This window comes from Perca fluviatilis, chromosome 15 (assembly GCF_010015445.1).
Source record: "Perca fluviatilis chromosome 15, GENO_Pfluv_1.0, whole genome shotgun sequence".
NCBI lineage: Eukaryota > Metazoa > Chordata > Actinopteri > Perciformes > Percidae > Perca > Perca fluviatilis.
The window spans coordinates 1,761,871-1,783,070 of NC_053126.1; the positions used below are offsets into that span (position 1 = coordinate 1,761,871).

General features: G+C 36.3%; 1 protein-coding gene and 1 pseudogene across 3 annotated transcripts; both read left to right on the forward strand.

The window, feature by feature from the left end:
• The first annotated feature begins 2,005 nt into the window (after window positions 1-2,005).
• The window catches only part of LOC120573863, a 53,882-nt pseudogene continuing 34,687 nt past the window's right edge, over window positions 2,006-21,200 (forward strand).
• Window positions 5,771-14,701, forward strand: LOC120573865 (interferon-induced very large GTPase 1-like). 3 transcript variants are annotated; one of them, XM_039823747.1, is made up of 2 exons: window positions 5,771-5,795; window positions 7,515-13,424. In XM_039823747.1, exons 1-2 carry the CDS (start codon window positions 5,784-5,786, stop codon window positions 11,991-11,993), a joined length of 4,491 nt encoding a protein of 1,496 aa, XP_039679681.1. In that variant the 5' UTR covers window positions 5,771-5,783; the 3' UTR covers window positions 11,994-13,424. The 3 variants fall into 3 exon arrangements, with proteins under 3 accessions (XP_039679681.1, XP_039679680.1, XP_039679679.1); XM_039823746.1 differs by lacking the exon at window positions 5,771-5,795 and adding an exon at window positions 13,520-14,701 and having other exon boundaries at window positions 7,206-11,610; XM_039823745.1 differs by lacking the exon at window positions 5,771-5,795 and adding an exon at window positions 13,512-14,699 and having other exon boundaries at window positions 7,206-11,602.

Here is a 21,200-nt window from a genome sequence, read left to right on the forward strand (position 1 = left end):
AGAGGCTGATGAAGTTAAAGATGTCAGCAATGAAAGCAGCAGTAAGATGACTGAGGGGTCGATGGAGGAGAGTGACGCAGTGAAGGACACAAGTCCAACCTCTCAGACTGTTTCTACAGCAACCAAAGAACGTGAGAATGACCTTATTGTCTTTTATTGTTGCATTGCGTTTCTGCAAAATCTGTAACTCTAAAGTAAAAAATAAACACACTATCTCTAATTGATGAAGAGGAGATGCATCTTGCTGAACAATTAACTTTTTCAATACTATTAGTATTCTATATTCTATTCTATATTGATATATCAGTATTAACAATCTTATAGTGTCATTTATAATACTATATCAGTCACAGGGGCATTTGTAGGACGGGACAAGACTTAGGCTACTTTTATTAAAATGGATTTTGAATGAGAATCTTTTCTTGAAATGAAGCATTTTCTTTCATCACTTGAAAGTAATATGAAACCAAAAACAGAGTACAGAATAATCAAATACCGACTATCCAAACACTACTGTCCATCTGGTCACACCATCAAATATTTACCTTTACAATACACACTGACATCATCTTGCATGTTACAGCCCTCACCTACATGTCTCTGCCATTATAATGTATCTGTCCTCACTTTGTCTGTTTATTTGTGTCCACCTCTAAGTCTGACCAATTATATCACGTACATTATATTTGTACATAGTCCCTTCTGTATGAGCAGGCTATTGTCCCTCTATGATGTCTGCCTAGTCCATGCAACTGTGGTAGCTAAAGCTCAGTATCTCCCCAGCTGTGTACATTTTTTATGGCTGAGAAGTTGCATCTCCAAACCAAATTTCACAACAAGTTTCATCAAGATTTGAAGATGAACATTTTACATATAAGGATTTACAAAATAAGGAACTGTTAAACACGTCTTGAGAGTTATACAGATCATGAAAAACCCCTTTTGCTCCACATTGATCCCAGAGGCTAACGCAGAGCATCACTGGATCATTTGAGGATACAATTGTATTTAAACATTTGACTTTGTTTGGAGAGCAACAAGAAATACATTTACTGTAGTATGAAAAACACTGATTGCTTTGAGTGCACACAGTGTTTTAAGAAATCACGATTTATTTTTAATATTTGTGCAAAAGCAACTGAGAAGAACTATAAAACTTCAATGTTTCATTTTGGCCTAAATGTTATATATTGTGGTGATATTGTGTCCCTTCCAACCCTGGTAAAATTGCCTTCAGAATTGTTTTTTTAATCCAACACTGAAATTTATTAAATATAATGAATATAGGATGTTTAGCTAATCCAATGTTTTTTTTATTTTTATTTTGATGTTGTGCAATCTGTTTTTCTCATGTAACTCTGCAGTAGAGGAGTTGGAGGAGAATTCAGCTGAAATCAAGGTAAAGATGAGATTGTTTCACCTTCATTAGTGATCATCATTATAGAGCAGCATCTGTTTTCTAAAACTAACTCTATTTTCTGAGGTTAGTCAGATCAGATTTGAAGTCTCACACCTGAATAAACACTTCTTCACAGAAAAAGATTGAAATAATTTGACCTTGTTTTTATTTTTTGTAGTCATTTACTGAATTGGTGCATCACTGTGTGATATTGATTTGAGTGTTGTACATTCATCTTGTTGCTGTTTTCTTGTCTCACTTACTAATGAAGATATTCTTAATCTCAGATGCTCTAACCAGGTGAACTAAAGGTTAAATGAAATGATCTGTTTTCTTAGAGTGATCCAGTGAATGAACCTGGTGAAGGTGAACACTCAGAGAAGAATGATGACAACACAGGAGGAGAGTCTGCAAACAATGAGAAAGGTAATATTTTAATCAAAGATGTCATTCTACAGTAACATCGATTTTAACAGTTATTTATTTTAATTCCAACAGTGTCAATTAAACAGGGACCGAAGTAATTCATTTAATCTATTTGTTGGCTTTGACCATTCAACAGGAGAGGCTGATGAAGTTAAAGATGTCGCAATGAAAGCAAGCAGTAAGATGACTGAGGGGTCGATGGAGGAGAGTGACGCAGTGAAGGACACAAGTCCAACCTCTCCGACTGTTTCTACAGCAACCAAAGAACGGGAGAATGACCTTATTGTCTTTTATTGTTGCATTGCGGGCGCGGCCAAAATCTGTAACTCTAAAGTAAAAAATAAACACACTATCTCTAATTGATGAAGAGGAGATGCATCTTGCTGAACAATTAACTTTTTCAATACTATTAGTATTCTATATTCTATTCTATATTGATATATCAGTATTAACAATCTTATAGTGTCATTTATAATACTATATCAGTCACAGGGGCATTTGTAGGGCAGGACAAGTAGGCTACTTTTATTAAAAATGATTTTGAATGAGAATCTTTTCTTGAAATGAAGCATTTTCTTTCATCACTTGAAAGTAATATGAAACAAAACAGAGTACAGAATAATCAAATACCGACTATCCAAACACTACTATCCATCTGGTCACACCATCAAATATTTACCTTTACAATACACACTGACATCATCTTGCATGTTACAGCCCTCACCTACATGTCTCTGCCATTATAATGTATCTGTCCTCACTTTGTCTGTTTATTTGTGTCCACCTCTAAGTCTGACCAATTATATCACGTACATTATATTTGTACATAGTCCCTTCTGTGTGAGCAGGCTATTGTCCCTCTATGATGTCTGCCTAGTCCATGCAACTGTGGTAGCTAAAGCTCAGTATCTCCCCCAGCTGTGTACATTTTTTTATGGCTGAGAAGTTGCATCTCCAAACCAAATTTCACAACAAGTTTCATCAAGATTTGAAGATGAACATTTTACATATAAGGATTTACAAAATAAGGAACTGTTAAACACGTCTTGAGAGTTATACAGATCATGAAAAACCCCTTTAGTCCACATTGATCCCAGAGGCTAACGCAGAGCATCACTGGATCATTTGAGGATACAATTGTATTTAAACATTTGACTTTGTTTGGAGAGCAACAAGAAATACATTTACTGTTGTATGAAAAACACTGATTGCTTTGAGTGCACACAGTGTTTTAAGAAATCACGATTTATTTTTAATATTTGTGCAAAAGCAACTGAGAAGAACTATAAAACTTCAATGTTTCATTTTGGCCTAAATGTTATATATTGTGGTGATATTGTGTCCCTTCCAACCCTGGTAAAATTGCCTTCAGAATTGTTTTTTTAATCCAACACTGAAATTTATTAAATATAATGAATATAGGATGTTTAGCTAATCCAATGTTTTTTTTATTTTTATTTTGATGTTGTGCAATCTGTTTTTCTCATGTAACTCTGCAGTAGAGGAGTTGGAGGAGAATTCAGCTGAAATCAAGGTAAAGATGAGATTGTTTCACCTTCATTAGTGATCATCATTATAGAGCAGCATCTGTTTTCTAAAACTAACTCTATTTTCTGAGGTTAGTCAGATCAGATTTGAAGTCTCACACCTGAATAAACACTTCTTCACAGAAAAAGATTGAAATAATTTGACCTTGTTTTTATTTTTGTAGTCATTTACTGAATTGGTGCATCACTGTGTGATATTGATTTGAGTGTTGTACATTCATCTTGTTGCTGTTTTCTTGTCTCACTTACTAATGAAGACATTCTTAATCCCAGATGCTCTAACAGGTGAACTAAAGGTTAAATGAAATGATCTGTTTTCTTAGAGTGATCCAGTGAATGAACCTGGTGAAGGTGAACACTCAGAGAAGAATGATGACAACACAGGAGGAGAGTCTGCAAACAATGAGAAAGGTAATATTTTAATCAAAGATGTCATTCTACAGTAACATCGATTTTAACAGTTATTTATTTTAATTCCAACAGTGTCAATTAAACAGGGACCGAAGTAATTCATTTAATCTATTTGTTGGCTTTGACCATTCAACAGGAGAGGCTGATGAAGTTAAAGATGTCAGCAATGAAAGCAGCAGTAAGATGACTGAGGGGTCGATGGAGGAGAGTGAGGCAGTGAAGGACACAAGTCCAACCTCTCAGACTGTTTCTACAGCAACCAAAGAACGTGAGAATGACCTTATTGTCTTTTATTGTTGCATTGCATTTCTGCAAAATCTGCAAAACTAAAGTAAAAAATAACCACACTATCTCTAATTGATGAAGAGGAGATGCATCTTGCTGAACAATTAACTTTTTCAATACACAAATCATTATTGCAAATGATTCTCAACTAAATATGCTAAACCTGGAATAGTTAACTGACCAAATGATGTATTTTATGCTTTATTTGTTGATCCTTTAGAGGAGGTTAACCTTTAGGTTGGAAACCACTGGATTCTAACTGTGTATAAAGTCATGAAAACTAGCTCCAGCTCAACCAGCTTCAACAAGAAAATGCCTCTTCTATATTGATGTATCAGTATTAACAATCTAATAGTGTCATTTATAATACTATATCAGTCACAGGGGTCATTTTTCTGTAGGACAAGAAGGCTACTTTAGATACTTAAAGTACATTTTAACTGATAATACTGATATACTTTTACTCAAAAATGATTTTAAATGAAGGACCTTTACTTGAAAGGGAGTATTTTCACTGTGTTGTTCATCTAGTTTTACATCTGAAAGTTATACAGATCATTAGAAAAACCCTTTAGTCCACATTGATCCCAGAGGCTAACGCAGAGCATCACTGGATCATTTGAGGATACAATTGTACTTAAACATTTGACTTTTGTTCGAGAGCAACAAGCATTTTATTTGCTGTTTTGTTAAAACCACCTATTGCTTTGAGATTTGCACACAGTGTTTTCTATTTTAAGTTTGTGCCAAAGCAACTGAGAAAACTATAAAACTTCAATGTTTCATTCTGGCCTAAATGTTATATTGTGGTGATATTGAATCCCTTCCAACCCTGGTAACATTACCTCCAGAATTGTTTTTTTAATCCAACACTGAACTTTATTAAATATAATGAACATAGGATGATTAGCTAATCTAATGTTTTTTTTTATTTTGATATTGTGCAATCTGTTTCTCTCATGTGACTCTGCAGTAGAGGAGTTGGAGGAGAATTCAGCTGAAATCAAGGTAAAGATGAGATTGTTTCACCTTCATTAGTGATCATCATTATAGAGCAGCATCTGTTTTCTAAAACTAACTATTTTCTGAGGTTAGTCAGATCAGATTTGAAGTCTCACACCTGAATAAACACTTCTTCACAGACAAAGAACAAAAACTAAATATAATTTACTTTACTTTTATTTTGTAGTCTTTTACTGAATTGGTGCATCACTGTGTGATATTGATTTGAGTTTTGTACATTTATCTTTTTGCTGTTTTCTTGGCTCACTTACTTATGAAGACATTATTAATCTCAGATGCTCTAACCAGGTGAACTAACCACAGAAGAAGCAAAAAAAAAAAAGCAACAACAAAAAAGAAGTTGCCTTCAAAATAAATGCAATGCAGTTGTATTCCATGCATGATGACACTTATTTACGTTTGATTGCTAACTTCCCATTGACCTCATGCGGGCCGGTTAAGGCCGCCCAAAGGGCCGGATGTGGCCCGGGGGTCGTATAATGCCCAGGTCTGATCTAGCTCATACTTTTCTTCAGAGGTAAATGATGTTAGACTACAGAGCCAGATATATTCTTGTAAGACAATACAGTCCTGAGGTGAGTCATTCAAAACCTTATCCAGTGTCTGAGACAGACAAAAATTACTTAGATTTAGATGTTCTTTTAAGCACCACTGTAGACTGTGATCGATCAAAACAGACTCATGTGCATCCAATGGATGTTCAAATGGCAGTATTTCACTGCTCAGACCGCTTTTTTAAGCAGAACGTGATTACAAAGCTATCACAATGTCAGTATATCTTACCTTTGCTTGCTCCTGAGAAAATTGAAGGTCCATAGTACAGTAAAAAACACTCGCTTTTTATTTTTTTGTTGTTCTCTGAATTGTTATAATCTCACTGGTTCTAACCGGGTTAACTAATGATAAATGAAATTATTTGTTCACTTAGTGTGATCCAGGGGATGAATCTGGTGATGTTGAACACTCAGAGAATGAAGACAGCTCAACAGTAGGAGGAAAATCTGAAAAAAGCCTGTACTATCCTCTAACAATGAGAAAGGTAATATTTTACTGAAAAAATAGTATATTTCTTTTTGTGCAAAGGAGATAAATCTTGTTGATCAGTGAACTCGTTGAATATACACATACTTTTTGGAGATAAATCTTATTAATCTAACTGATCAAAAAAATAATTTCAAATGTATTTCATGTTTGATCCTGGTGTCTGCTTGTTCTTACATTATCCTGCAGGAGACGAGCTGGAGGAGAGTGCAGCTAAATCAGTTGTAAAGGTGAGATTGTTTGGTCCTCAGTAGTCATACAGCCATGTTTCTTTTTCAGTGCTATGCATTTTTCAGTTCAATTTTAGCTGAAGATTGGAGCTATTTGTCTTTTTAGTTTAGACGTGAACAGAGTTTGACTTCATGAACTATCTGGTTGGATGTACAGTAAGTATAGTAATAGTTAATAATAATAATAATAATAATAATAATAATAATAAATGTTAATAATAATAATAATAATAACTTTACTCAGGACAAAATTGAAGGTCCATAGTACAGTAAAAAACACTCACTTTTTTTTTTGTTTGTTGTTCTCTGAATTGGTATAATCTCACTGGTTCTAACCGGGTTAACTAATGTTAAATGAAATGATTTGTTCACTTAGCGTGATCCAGGGGATGAATCTGGTGATGGTGAACAATCAAAGAATGAAGACAGCTCAACAGTAGGAGGAGAATTTGAAATCAAGCCTGTACAATCTGAAACAACTGATAAAGGTAACATTTTATACTTTAATTGTACAATAACATGAACAACTCAAGAATAGAGCTAGTTACATGAACACATTTCTATATTATTACTATAATTACTATAACACATTATTCTTACCCTTTTATAATCCATAATTTTGCTGCAGGTAGCTCAGATAAAGATACAAGTGGAAACAAGGAAAAAATTTTTTGTTTTTTGTTTTTTTTTTTTTTTTTTTTAAAAAAAAAAAAAAAAATTAAAAAAAAAAAAAAAGAAAGAAATAAAGTTTTTTTTTTTTTTTTTTTTTTTTTTTTTTTTTTTTTTTATTTTTTTTTTTTTTTTTTTTTAATATAAATTAATTAAAAATTTTTTAATTACTAAATGCTCAGCAGACTTCACCTTCAAGACAAACAACAGAAGTTGACGCCAGCAGATTTTCTTAAAATATGTCCACCTGTAAAACAGGACTATTACACATCTGAGAAAGATCTAGGTCATACTTTTCTTCAGAGGTTAATGATGTTAGACTACAGAGCCAGATATATTCCTGTAAGACAAGACAGTCCTGAGGTGAGCCATTTAAAACCTGATCCAGTGTCTGACACTGTTGAAGATTTAGTTGCTTTTTTAAGCAGCAGTGTAGAATCTGACCAATCAAAACAGACTTATATAAATCCAATGGATGTCCAAATGGCAGTATTTCACTGCTCAGACAGCTTTTTTAAGCAGAACATGATTACAAAGCTATCACAATGTCAGTACGCCTTACCGTTGCTTGTTCCTGACCCAGTCACAATGGATATTGACTGTCCTCTGTGGACATTCAGACAAATAAGAAAAACATGGAAGATAATTGAAATCAAAGATAATTCAAACATTGTCACCATGAAGAGTTTTCCCATCTGCAAAGCTGAGACACCCATGGTGTCATTTCTCCGCCTGGGTTCACTATCTCTGTCTAAATCTCAGCTGATGAACACTTTGATCAACGACCGTCACAACACCTTCTTCCACAGAAACTGTCCAGGTAGCACCAAGTCTCGTCATCTGATGGATGGTGTGGCAGAGATTGCCTGGTACTGCCCTGCTGGAAAACCCAATGATGCCTTCACTGACTGCATTGCCTTCTGTAATCTTCATGGTGATGCTCTGTCAATTGAAAAACAGCGGGACATACTGATGGAAAAATCTTCAGTCAATGTCGTTCTTGTACCAACTCTGGAAAAAGGTGACAAAAGTTCTGCAATCATCTCAGCCCTTCTCAAGTCTCCGACGCCTCTCATTATTCTTATTGCTGATAATAATTGTATTGCGACTCAGATGAAAGGTGGAAACTACACAATTGGACTAAAGGAGAGAAGCAAGTCAGATGTTTCTGAAGAGCTGAAAAAAGTCATTGGAAGAATCTTGTCTGGACCCCATGCATCCTTCCAGCTTGAAACCATGACTGAGGTCTCTGGAATCAGAGTGGATGAAGATGACAAAGTCTGCCAAAAAGGGAAATCTGATGCAGTGAAAATTGTGAAGTTGTTTCAGGGGATGGGAGTTTCAAAGATCAAAGATACATTTCTCCCTTGTCAAGGCCAACTGTGGCATAAGTGGAGCAGAATAAACAAAGCACTGTATCATCTCAAAGGACACATTGAGAAGGAGAAATGTCAAAAGCAACAGGAACTGATGCTAATACGACAAGAGCAATGCACTGCTTCTGGTAGTAAACCGATGAAGTTGTTCATTAAAGGCCTCTCATCTTTGCCATCAACAGACAAGCAGTATTTCCTGAAGTGGACTCAGATCTTAATAGATGCCCTCTCCACAGATGATCTTACTTCAATTCTCCAAAGCTATGATAAAACGTGGTCTGAGGTCTTGGATTTGAAGAAGAAGCATGACAAATCTTATCTGTTGAGAAATACGCAAACTGAGCTTGATCAAATATCAACAAAACTACAGTCAGCAACTTTTGGCTTGGAGCACATCTTTAGAGAAATGGGACAGATCTATGAAGCACATGCATCTCTGCAGGAACGAACAAAGAGGGGACAGACTGACTGGTCTAAATACCCTGAGCTGGCTGCAGAGCTGATGATATCAGGACACCCAATGGAGCTGATGGATGGTGATGCAGGTCATGTGCCTTTGACTTGGATCTGTAGTCTTTTAGATGAAGTCATAAAGAAACTGGGCGACAAGAGAGTTTTTGTTTTGTCTGTTTTAGGCGTACAAAGCAGTGGAAAATCAACAATGCTGAATGCCATGTTTGGGTTACAGTTTGCAGTGAGTGCTGGCAGGTGCACCAAGGGTGCCTTCATGCAGCTGGTCAAAGTGTCAGAGGAGATCAAGGAAGACTTTCAGTTTGACTATGTTCTGGTGGTGGACACTGAAGGACTGCGTGCTCTTGAGTTGGAAGGTAACGCCACTCTTCACCACGACAATGAACTGGCAACATTTGTTGTTGGTCTGGGAAACATGACACTGATCAACATCTTTGGAGAGAATCCAGCTGAGATGCAAGATGTTCTGCAGATTGTTGTTCAGGCGTTCATGAGGATGAAGAAAGTTAAACTTTCTCCAAGTTGTGTGTTTGTTCACCAGAATGTTACAGATATTGCAGCGGCAGAGAAAAACTTGGATGGAAAGAGACGGCTGCAAGAAAAGCTGGACCAGATGGCCAAACTAGCAGCCAAAGAAGAGGTCTCTGATGCTGAGTGTTTCAGTGACGTCATTGCTTTTGATGTGCAGAAAGATGTGAAATACTTTGCCCAACTATGGGAGGGAAGTCCACCTATGGCTCCTCCAAATCCAGGTTACAGTGAGAGCATCCAAGAGCTGAAGAACTTCATCCTCTCTAAAGCTTCACAGTCTGCTGGGATTACTCTCTCACAATTTAAAAGCAAAATTCATGACCTGTGGAACGCCCTGATGAACGAAAACTTTGTTTTCAGTTTCAAAAACACACTTGAAATTGCAGTGTACAGAAAACTTGAGGTCCAGTATGGGAACTGGACCTGGGCCCTGAGGAGCAACATGTTGACCATTGAGAACGCGCTTCATACCACGATTAAAAATGGAAACCTTGACAAGGTCGAGCTCAAATATCTTCATAAAGAAATGAACAAAACCTACGGAGAAATCAAAAAAGCAATGACAACATACTTTGATGATGACAAAGACAAAGAAATGTTGGTTCAGTGGCGAGGACAATTTGAAAACAAAATCAAGGAGTTTCATGATGAACAAGTGAGAGGAGTTAAAAGAAAACTGGATGAAGTCCTCCAGCAGAAGAATGCTTGTAAAAAGTTGGATGAGAAGAAGACAGAGTTTGAGAACAAGCTGCTACAAAAGAGCAAAGAGCTCGCTCAACAGTTAAAGGACAAGGCAAAAGATGAAGAGGAACTCAAGAAGCACTTCAACTCTGTCTGGAGTGACTTGGTCAGTGAACTAACTGCAGATACAAAACCCATTGAGGACATCAACTATGAAGAAGATCAGTCAACTATTCTTGAGGAGCTTGGTTTTGAATGGTGTCTAATAGATGAATCCAAAAGCAGTGGCAAATACAAAAAAATATCAGAGGTTGGTGATTATGATCATTATGTAACCATCACAAAGCACAGAGACCTCTGTGATACAAGCCACCAATCACAAGGAGATGAAAGGAAAAACAAGAACAAAAAAGGGCAAGGGTTAGTGTCAACTGTCTGGGTGTCTCTTAAAAAAATTATTGGAATTGTGTCAACACCACAAGTTGAAAAACATACATCAGGGAGATTTCTCTCATATGAAGAACAGCAGCTGATCAGAATCCTCATTGGCGATGTTGAACAACAGACCATAGACATAATTAAGAAGAAGCCTGTAGCTGCAATAGGCTACAGTCTAACTTACTTGAGAGAAGTGGCCAACAATGTAAAAGAAAAAGTGACAGAATTTGAATCAAAGAGGAAATATGCTCTAAAGAAGGAGTTTACAGTTGATCTCATACTGTATGTGTTTCACAGAGCAGAGAGTTTGCTTTCAGAGTCCCACAAGAAATTCAAAGGAAACAATGATGCACTCAGTTACGTAGAAAGCAAGAAAATGCAATATTACAACATTTTCAGAAGCTTCTGCAAAGGAAACTCATCTGCTGTTGTGCTTGGAGAACTGATGTGTGAAAAACTGAAGGTTTCCACTGTTGAGGCTGTCTGTAACAAGACTGCCATTGATCTCGCTGGAGAGATGAGGTGCACTTTCCCAGCATTCAGTGGGAACAGGCTGAACCTGGAGAAACATGTGTTAAAGTCACTGGCTGAGAAAGAAGACTTTGATGGTTTTATCACCTACATCCGACACCCAAGGAACCAAGTAGAGGCTTTTATAAAAGAGGAAGTACAGAAATACATCTTCAGAGACAATAAAGATAAAGCACGGAATATACTCAAGAAAAATGTTGAAGACATTAAAACCCTTGTGAGTCAAGCTTTATTTGATGCTACAGAGAAAGTCAAAAAACAAAGTGGAGACCCAGACATGTGGGTGAAGGAATTTTCAAGTTTACTAAAAAAGGAGCTAACATTTGACACCATCAGTTGTCAACACTTAAGTGACATAAACGATTTTGACTTTCTAAAAGAAGAGACAGAGAAAGGCCTTGTATCTGTCATAGAGGAAGTGAGCAGCCTCTCACTGGATAAGATGAAGGAATTCAGGATGAAGCCTGATCAAATCCTCATCGATCAGCTGTGTAACTGTTGCTGGGTAACGTGTCCATTCTGTGCAGCTGTTTGTACCAACACATTGAAAGATCACAGTCCTGACAAACACAATGTCCCTTTCCATCGGCCCTCTGGGATTAAAGGATGGCACACTAGAGGGACGGTGGAACTGGTCACTAATTTCTGCACAACATCAGTTGCAAGTGATGGACGTTTCTGCCCCCAACATGACTCAGATGAGAGTATTCCTTATAAAGAGTATCAAAGTGCTGGGGAGAAGTATTCTTCATGGCAGATTACTGCTGATGAGTCTAAGCTGACATACTGGAAATGGTTTGTCTGTCGATTTCAAAAACAACTGGAAGACTACTATGAATTAAAATTCCAGGGAAGAGGAGATATTCCCAGTGAGTGGAGAAACTACAGTAAACAAGAAGCTATTAAAAGTCTGGATGACATGTATGATCTGTGAGTGAGCCAGAAACAACCAGGACCCTACTCAAAGTAACAGAAAGCCCTAAGTGCCTTTAGCGGTTTAAAAGAAATATAAATTATTTATTTGATTGAAGTTCAACAATAGCAATAATAAAGATAAAGTGATTCCAAAATGAATGAAACAGTCACCGTCTATAATTTATGTAATTAAAAAACAAATTAAGTCGAGTGAGGTGCAGTATAACTTTAGTAGAAAAGAGTCCTGAAAATGTCCTGAAGCAAAGAAAACAGCGTTTGATTTAAGTTTTTTTTTTATTGAAATGTTTTTCTTTATTTTACAAGATGATAAAAATGCAATGTGTACGTGAATATTTAAAGAAAAAGTTATTCAAAGAAGGAATCGAGTTTCTAAGTTGTCATATTACATATAATTAATGTATTTTTCATTCCTCTATAAACAGGGATGTAAGCGAAGATTTTACTTTTGTTTTTACTTTTTTACTTTTATGTGAACATCTCATTAAACCGACACGAGATCAGTCTATATAATTATTTCTGAGATATTTTGAGTCATCCAAAGACAGTTGTTTAAAGCTTTAGCACGTCACTTTTTGATATTAATGAACGTCCGTTACATTCAAGCCATTGCCAAAAAGATCACAGAAGGTTTTTATCATGTGGACGCGCTGACAGTTTTGTCATTACTTATGGGGGGGACACAAACTACATGCTATAGCTTTAAAGAGTGAAGAAAGGTGGAGGATGTTGAGCTGAGACAAGTTGAAAGATGTGTAATTAAATTCATTCAAAACAGGAGATCTCATTAAAAGGCATCATAATACACAACAAGTTGTGTATTGATACTAATTTAATTGTTTATAAATGTCTCTTTATTTTTATTTTTTGTAATTTAGGGGTTTTAAAAGAATTAATGTAACATAACTAATATAAAGAATGAGTTATAAGGTGGACTTATGAGATTATTTTGATGGATGAAGTGTTTGATTGATTATAAAAATACATGAAACTTGGAAGTGAGACTACATAAAAGGGAAAGAGCTGTGAGAAGTTGATGGATAGTGTAAAAGAGAATGAAATCCTTTAATTTGTTTTGTCCAACTTCTGAAATAGTTTTTATACAAACATTTATCTTCATATTAAGTTTTTTATTTTGTTATTTGTTTACTACTTTGTATGTTTTTCTCCAAGATGTTGATGAACGATGCTTTATGTTTCCTAAGTACTTGGAATATGCAACTATTTTATACTTCATCTAATTTTAAATGATCTTTTTACTGCTACTTATTACTCCTACTACTACTATATTGGGATTTGTTTTTGTTGTTTGCTTAATTAGACTCCTGTTATTGCTACAATATATTGATATCTATAATTACTAACAGAAATATCAGTCAGTAAAAAAGGGTTATTTTCTTTTACTGTAATAAACAGAGCCTTCATAACGTCATTGGTGTTTCACACTCTTCTGTTATTAATGACCATTATGAGTAGACCAGATTTTCTATCCAGTTTGCTAAGAAGGCATTTGCAACACATTGGAAGATCACAGTCCTGATGACCACAGCGTGCCCTTTCATCGATCTGCTGCAGTCAATGGTTTTCACTACAGAGACACAGAGATACTGAGTGTTGATTTCTGCTCAACAAATGTTGTGAGTGATGGAAGTTTTTACCCTGATCAAGATCCAGAAGAGCTCATTCCCTTTAAACAGTACCGAACTGCTGGCCCACGGTATGCTAACTGGAGAATCACCCCTGATGAGTCTAAGATGAAATATTGGACATGGTTTGTGTGTCGATTTCAGAAGCAACTGGAACAATATTATAAGAAACAATTCCAGGACCGTGGCGAAATTCCCAGTGAGTGGAAAACACACTCTAAAGAAGAAGCTATTAAAAGTCTGGATGAAATGTTCAACCTGTGAGTGAGTTTAAACAACCAAGACCCTACTAAAAATCATGATAGTTCTTTACAAATCAAAGAATAACAAATCAGCGTTTACAGATAAATGCTTATTTAAGTAAAGGAACAAAACAATATGTAAGTTTAGGATATGTGTTTCTAAGTAATAATAGGTTAACAGGGAAATTAGACAAGACAAAGACAAATGGGCCAAATGGGTCTCTGTTTGATTGAAAGTGACTCCTATTGCGTTATTATTTTACAGGATGCACAAAAACTGGATGTGACAGTTCAATTACATGAAACTTTATTTCAGGAAAACATTGTCAAATATTATGTAAAAATACTTTTTTTATTTGAACTCATTTTTTGTTACATATTTTGACTGTTTTAGATGTAGTTTTATGTTTAATAATAGGGGTGGGGAACTGAGTGGATATAAAAAAACATTCTATTCTATTTTCATTTGATTTATTTTTATGTTGAACTCACTAGAAAGTTATACTGTAACAACATACACATGTTATCACTTCTGTGTATCAATTTCTAAGATATATATTTTAATTGTTTTTAGAGAGGGAGAGAATATTAATCAAACTGTTATGTTAAATCAAAAAATATTAAATTTGAAGTTCTGAAGTTCAACAATATGGAAAGACGTGTTTTTAGAAATGCTGGAATGTTTATACAATAAGGAATGTATGTTATGTGTTTTCTAAAAATCTCATCTGAAACCACAGCAAACTAATATTGTTTTGTATTTTGTATGCTGGAACTTTCTACTTTTGAATTTGAATGTTTATGTAAAGGAATATATCAGCAATAATTGTTAAATGATGCTTTATTTTTCTGAAGTATTTGAAGTGTTCATCTATTTCACACTAATCTCATTTTAACCAATCTTTTATTATATCCACATTAATATGAGTTTTGTTATTTTGTTTAATTACATTTCTGCTCTACCTAAACTCTTCTAATATCCAGAATTATAAATCATGTCTTAGTGCAAAAAATGTGTTGTTTAGTTTAAATTGTATGTTATAAATGTGCATAATGGGTCATAATGAAAAGAAAATACTTTACTATACATATTTACAAAAAGACTGGATTTCTTACTGATGGTTTTTAAACTGCATGAGATCCAATGACTTTTTTTTTTACAATTAGGTATTTTTTCATAGTATCATTAGATCTACCTTAGCTCATATGAGGTATTCACTTTGACTGTATTATAATATAATATAATATAATCAGTGGTCAAATATAGAAAATGTGACAAAATACTGTGGGCAGGTGTGTGAGATAGGAAGCCAGGTTCTTCCTCTTCTCCTTTCTCTGGTTGACTCTCCAGACTAATCACCAGCATTGTTAAACTACAAATAAAACTGGGAAAGAAATGCAACAACTTGTAATTGCAAAAATAGCAATTAGAAGTTACTAGGACTACAGTAAGAAACAAATATGAGATTTTGCCACCAACATGTGATTCATTACAAATTAATAAAGTTATGTAACTCGTGCTCTTCAGAAAATGAAGGAAAACCAATTTGACCTTTACACTGTAGAGTCTGATACATACTGTATATATGATGCATTTGTCTGCAAAAGTAGAAATGAAATAAAACATGCAAAGAAGAAAACAAGTAGTCTGCACCTGCTCTGAGATGGTATTTAGAAGAGGTTGGTATTTAACTGTCACAACGTGTACATTCCTCTGTAAGCATCATTTAAGAAGGCATTCTTTCAGTCATCTGTTCTGTGGTCTAATGCAAACAATGAGGAACTGATTTCTTTACCATTTATTTACCAATTTCTGTCTCCACCACTCATATCTAAATTAATTACTAACATTACAGTATCTTAATTTTTTATATTGTTGTATTTGCTCAAAACTTCTTCAATACAAAAACAAAATATCATAGTCTAGGATAATGGCTGGCCAATCAGATTTCAGGGTTGGCCCATGCCACAGCAGGATACTCCCTAGACACAGGTTTTAAGGAATTTGCCCAAACTGAGTGATGTGGAGCTGGTATAGAGTCAGTGAACCAAAGAATGATGGGAGCTAATTGTCATCAGTAGGTTTTACATCTTTGTCATTGTTTCCATTTCTCTTTTCATGTGCTCTCACTTCTTTACATAAGTTTGTCACACATTTTAAAGGAGTATTTTAAACTAGGTATACTGGGCCAACTGGCTATTCATTAGGGCATATTATAATAATTAGAATTTTTCACAATGTGCTATACAGGTCTTATTCTTCGCAATTTAACCATTCAAACATTTCTGAACTGAACATCATTCACTCTTTACCAGACTGTAGACGCAGAGTCAAGATTTCTGGCACAACTTCTCCCACTTCCAAGGTGCATGGAGAAAGGAAAAAAGGAGAAAACTCCAGCAACACTTGTAGTATAAAGAACAACTTCATTAACACGTTCCAGCTCGAGGCCTTTTAGTAAGTTGCCCAGTGTCGGAGATATCCGCCAAGTTAGAGGAAAACAATTTTTATTTTATTTTGGGGTAAACTGTCCATTTAAGTCGATTTAAGTCAGTCCAGGAGACAGAAAATCGGTCGGAGTGGGAACTACATCCAGTTCACGGAAGTGAAATTAACCCTAACCCTAAAAAGACTACTGTCAATGTTAGGGAGTAGGAGAGTGTTTCTTTCTTGCTGTTGTCAAGATTCATTTATTTGTCAATTACTTCGTGACATGAATAAAATCTACATATCTGAGATGGGAAAATGTGTTTTATTAATGTTACCGTTTTGTAAAGAATTTTACCATGAATGCCTGTTGTCGCTAATTTGCATCATACCTAAATTTATATCTATTCTATATGCTATAGAGAAATTAACAATCTCAACTTAATTATTATTGTGAATAAATTCAGGCGTCACAGGGTTAAAGGCCCCACATTATTTCCTCTTGATCAGTTTCTTTTTAATATGAATCAGTAGTATGTTGTCAACATTATTGTATTTTAGAATGTGAGTGGGATTTTTGGCAGTTGAAAGCTACAAAAATACATCTCCAAACATGACTGAAGATTGTCAATTTACATTTTGAGGACTGTCAAGTCAATTCTATCAACATATTTGATTCCAATAATGCTGTCCTGGACAAGGTTGATTTTATTTTTTTAATTCCTTTAAAGTGACCGAGAGAGAGCGACTGTAGTGATGATGTCTTCTATCCTGGAGCTGCTCTATGAACAGTGAATGATGGGAGTAATAACAGTCACACGAACACAGTATTGTAACAAGTGTATTGGAGTATGGGGACTTTTCAGATTTACTCCAAATTAAATAATTGTGAATAATAATAATTGAGCTAATATCTCAAAGAGAAACTCGATGAGCCCATACAGTCTTCATTATCTGATTTCCAGCTCAGAGATGTTGATTGTAAAAAAGGATTTTACTTTTTAAATCACTATAATAGCAGAATGTCAATTCTGTTTGGACTGGATTTCCCTCCAAGTGTTTTCTGAGGTTTATACTTTGCAAAGTGACTTAAAGTTGAAAATGTAGCAAAAACATAACGTTAAATTCAACAACGTCGCTCTCAAATCCAACTACTACAAAAAACATTCTTTGTAACATTGAGATTATTCTGGTTCTAAGTTAAAAAAGTCTCTAAGATGTTTTCATTATGTCGTGTCATTAGTTCAGATCATTTCAGTGACTTCAGAGTGTTTTCTTCTTCTGTCTGTTTGCAGGTCTGCAGTCTGGATTTGTCACTCTGCCCCCCACTCACATTGACAGACAGTTTTATGATGGAGACATGCAGAAAGGGTCTCTACTCGACAGCGGTGGCTTCACGCTGACTCGCTCAGACTCCCTCATGTCGTTCACTGTAGACCTCGGCCCTTCCCTTATGACTGAGGTGCTGAGCTTGATTGACAACCCCAGCTGCCTTCAGACGTCCAATCACAGCCAGGCAGCAGGAGAGGAAGAGGAAGGAGAGGACCACAGCTCTCTAACAGAGACGCCTGTGCAGAGCCCTGAGTTGACTTCACCCAACCCCTCCATGAGTAGCAGGTCATTCAGCAGTAACATGAACAACAGGGGGCGCTCTTGTAGCGTGGACTGGGCAGAGCAAGAGGAGGAGAGGGGGTCACTGAGGACTCCAGATGTGTGCACTGGGTCTCCTCAGAGAGCGGAGCCGGCGATGGAGGCAGAACGGTTCCAGAGGGCGGCTGACGTGCTGTCTCGTCATTATGGGGGAGGCTCCTTCACAAAGGGAACCAGGATGGGCAACGACACCCCCTCTCCTGCTTTGTCCCAAAGCCGCAAAACACCGTATGCCTTTTCTGAAGAGGAGGAAGAGGTCAAAGTCTAGATGTTGAAAAGTCTTTCTGAAAGGGAGCAGGAACTTCATTTATTGAATAAGACCATAGAAACCTTCCAGTGACTGAATTCTTGGTTTATTTCAAGTCAGAGAGGCTGAACGTTGTGATATTCTGTTCTTCAATAGAAACATGCTTCCTCTTCTCACATAAGGGACGTCAGTGATCAACTACCAGATCCTGGTCTGTATTCAGTTTCTGCAGGATGGATGTTTGATGCTGATCTCGACCCTGGACCTTCCCCTCTCTCTGCACTATGTTGCTGCCATGATTTTATAGATTGTTTAAACTATTCTAAAGATAAGTCACTGAATGAGTCTGACAACACACAATGGATTATTGTCAAGATAACATATAAATAATGACTTTTTAAGTTTCATCAGTAACAAAAATATAAAAGTGAATCAAATTTGTCACACCTGCATTAATTATCCTCATAACAGTCGACTGAATATATCCGGCAACAATGAATTTTGAATGGACTTTGATTTTTCAGTTTTTTTCACACTGTACATAATCTCTCACTTCATAATCATGATGTTCAACAGCAAATTGTGTTTTACATAAATAAAGATCTTTAGGTTCAAAGGTCTGAGGCGTCAAACTGAACCTGGAATTTGGGAATAAAGTTTTATAACACTTGGAGATAAAACCTCTTTAGATTGTAAAATAATGAACTGTAAGCAGAAATAATGGTGTTAAAAAAACTAAGATAGATATACAATTACAGTTCTTGCTGCACCTGTAAAATATGATTGTTTATCAAACTTGTATCAGTATTAGTTGTGGCTGATTTAAAGGTGCAATATGTAATATTGTATGTAATACTGGCAGCTAGCGGTTAAAATAGTTATTGCACTACCAATTCAAAATACTGGAGAGTCGTCTCCCCCGCCCCCTCCTGCTCAGACTCGAAGTCCACGGAGGTTGCCAGGCTGAGACCGCAGCATTCACAACAACGTTGCTAGACGCTTTTCTCACATAGCCAGACATTACTCCACAGCACAGCGGAGTAGCTAACGGTAGATGCTGGCTATATTGACAGTCATAAAAGCCCGAGCTCACGCGGAGCTCTGTAACCAACTGACAGACACACTTTTTTGGCTTAAAATTACAGTATGAACCGCTAAAAACACAACAACATCACCGTCCTCTCCAAACGCCAGACAGGCACACTTCCTCGGCTTAGAATTACAATACGAAACACTAAAAATACCACTAGCTTACCGACGGAACACACTTCATTGGCTTAGAATTACGGCAACAATCGCTAAACACACTGCAAACTCACAGTCCTCTCTTCCCGGTTTACAGCCCCCCTCTCGTGGCTTAAAATAACTCACCATTGTCCGCTCCGGCCGCTGAACTACACGTTGTAAACAGCCATGGGCTGCTTGCCTGGTCCCCCGGTAACGTTAGCTAGCAGTTAACAGGGTTAGCATGGCGGCGTTAGCCAGGACCAGTCGGGATCACTTTACTGGCTGTGTCTCAATTGTTTTTGCGAGTAACCAACTCGGGTACTCTAGCTATATAATTCAATGTGAATACACAAATGTTGAAATGACAAAAAATGCCCGTCCCTAGTGGCTGTGATAAATTAGCCTAAAGCTAATGCTTACCGGTTCAGGAGGAAATAAGCCAACTCTGCGTCCTTTTGGGCTCTAAGCTGTCTCCATCTTTCAAATACATCTCCAATATTTACCAGGGGGTTGTAACGTCTCTGGTCACGCAATTGTTAGAAACATGCTGTTTTCTTTTTTTTACGTCAGGTAGAATCTATCTCCGTTGATCCCGTTCGTTTGTGTGCTGCTTTCATGGCTGTACTAATGTTACAGCTGTAGCGCGCTGGGTTTATGTTTTTCCAGGTATATCTGGCAACCCGGCCTGGCTGTCAAACTGGGCCGTTGATAACAACACACAGATCAAAACATAAACAGAAATTCCGTCACGGAATGTAAATTTCAAAAAGAAAAAATACTGACATTAGCATTGTTGTCAGAAAAGATAGTATTTCAGTTTAACATGTTTCCTAAATATCTGATGAGGCACTGGTGTCATTTTTGGATTTATTACAGTACAAATATTACATATTGGACCTTTAATAAAGGCCTGAATTAAGATTCTTCTTCTTTTTTTAAAACATTTTAAACCCACATCAAAATCCATCAACAGCTGTTGAGTGAATAGACTTGCTTTGGCATGAGACCATATACCACTTTACTCCCTTGAGGGGTGGGTTAAATGCAGAGAATGAATTTCGCTACATGTATGTGTATGTGACAATAAAGTATACCTTTACCTTTACATGAGGGGCATAGAAAGGTTAAGTAATGGTAGTAGTCGTGAGGTAAGAAAGCTTACTTATTAACTACTCAGCACAATATCACATGGGTGTGCACAAAAAAGTAGCTCATGGTTAAGTAATGAGTAATTAATGGGTCATTACTACTTTTGTGCTGCTTAATGGCTGTTTCATAGTTACTAATGAAGAAAAATGTCAGGAAGTCGAGTCTCAGAAGAACAAATCATTATGCAATAATTCATTAATATAGTATCTCCTAGTCTGTTCTCTAGTAACGCATCTTTGTATAGTTCTCAATTCTGATTTATTTGGTAAATAGGACTTATTAACAAATCATTACGCTAATTATCAGGACGTTTCCTGATTCGTTCCTAACTCAGTCCTATATATTCCCAGGGAGGGAGAATAAAGGTGTTTCAGAAGAGAACGTATGAGGTAAAACCAAGTTTCTTTTTAAACATTGAAGCATCTAAAGATGTTTAAGTAGAAACCCAAATCAAAGTATGAACCTGAAAATGAACATAATGTCTTCTTTAACATTTGCCTTCACTAATTTAGAAGTAATGGTCATCGAGACCTGCACAGATCATTTTACCTATCACATCACGCCAAATTTTTGGCAGTTGGCAGTTGGCAGCATCGAATTAAAAGTTACGGCCAATTTG

Bases quoted from the DNA above. Each gene is read 5' to 3' on its own strand.
- LOC120573865 (XM_039823746.1), top strand. From the start codon at position 7,206: ATGCTCAGCAGACTTCACCTTCAAGACAAACAACAGAAGTTGACGCCA. The intron at 11,611-13,519 runs ATCACAGTCCTG...ACACATTGGAAG, and splicing joins TTGTACCAACACATTGAAAG to ATCACAGTCCTGATGACCAC.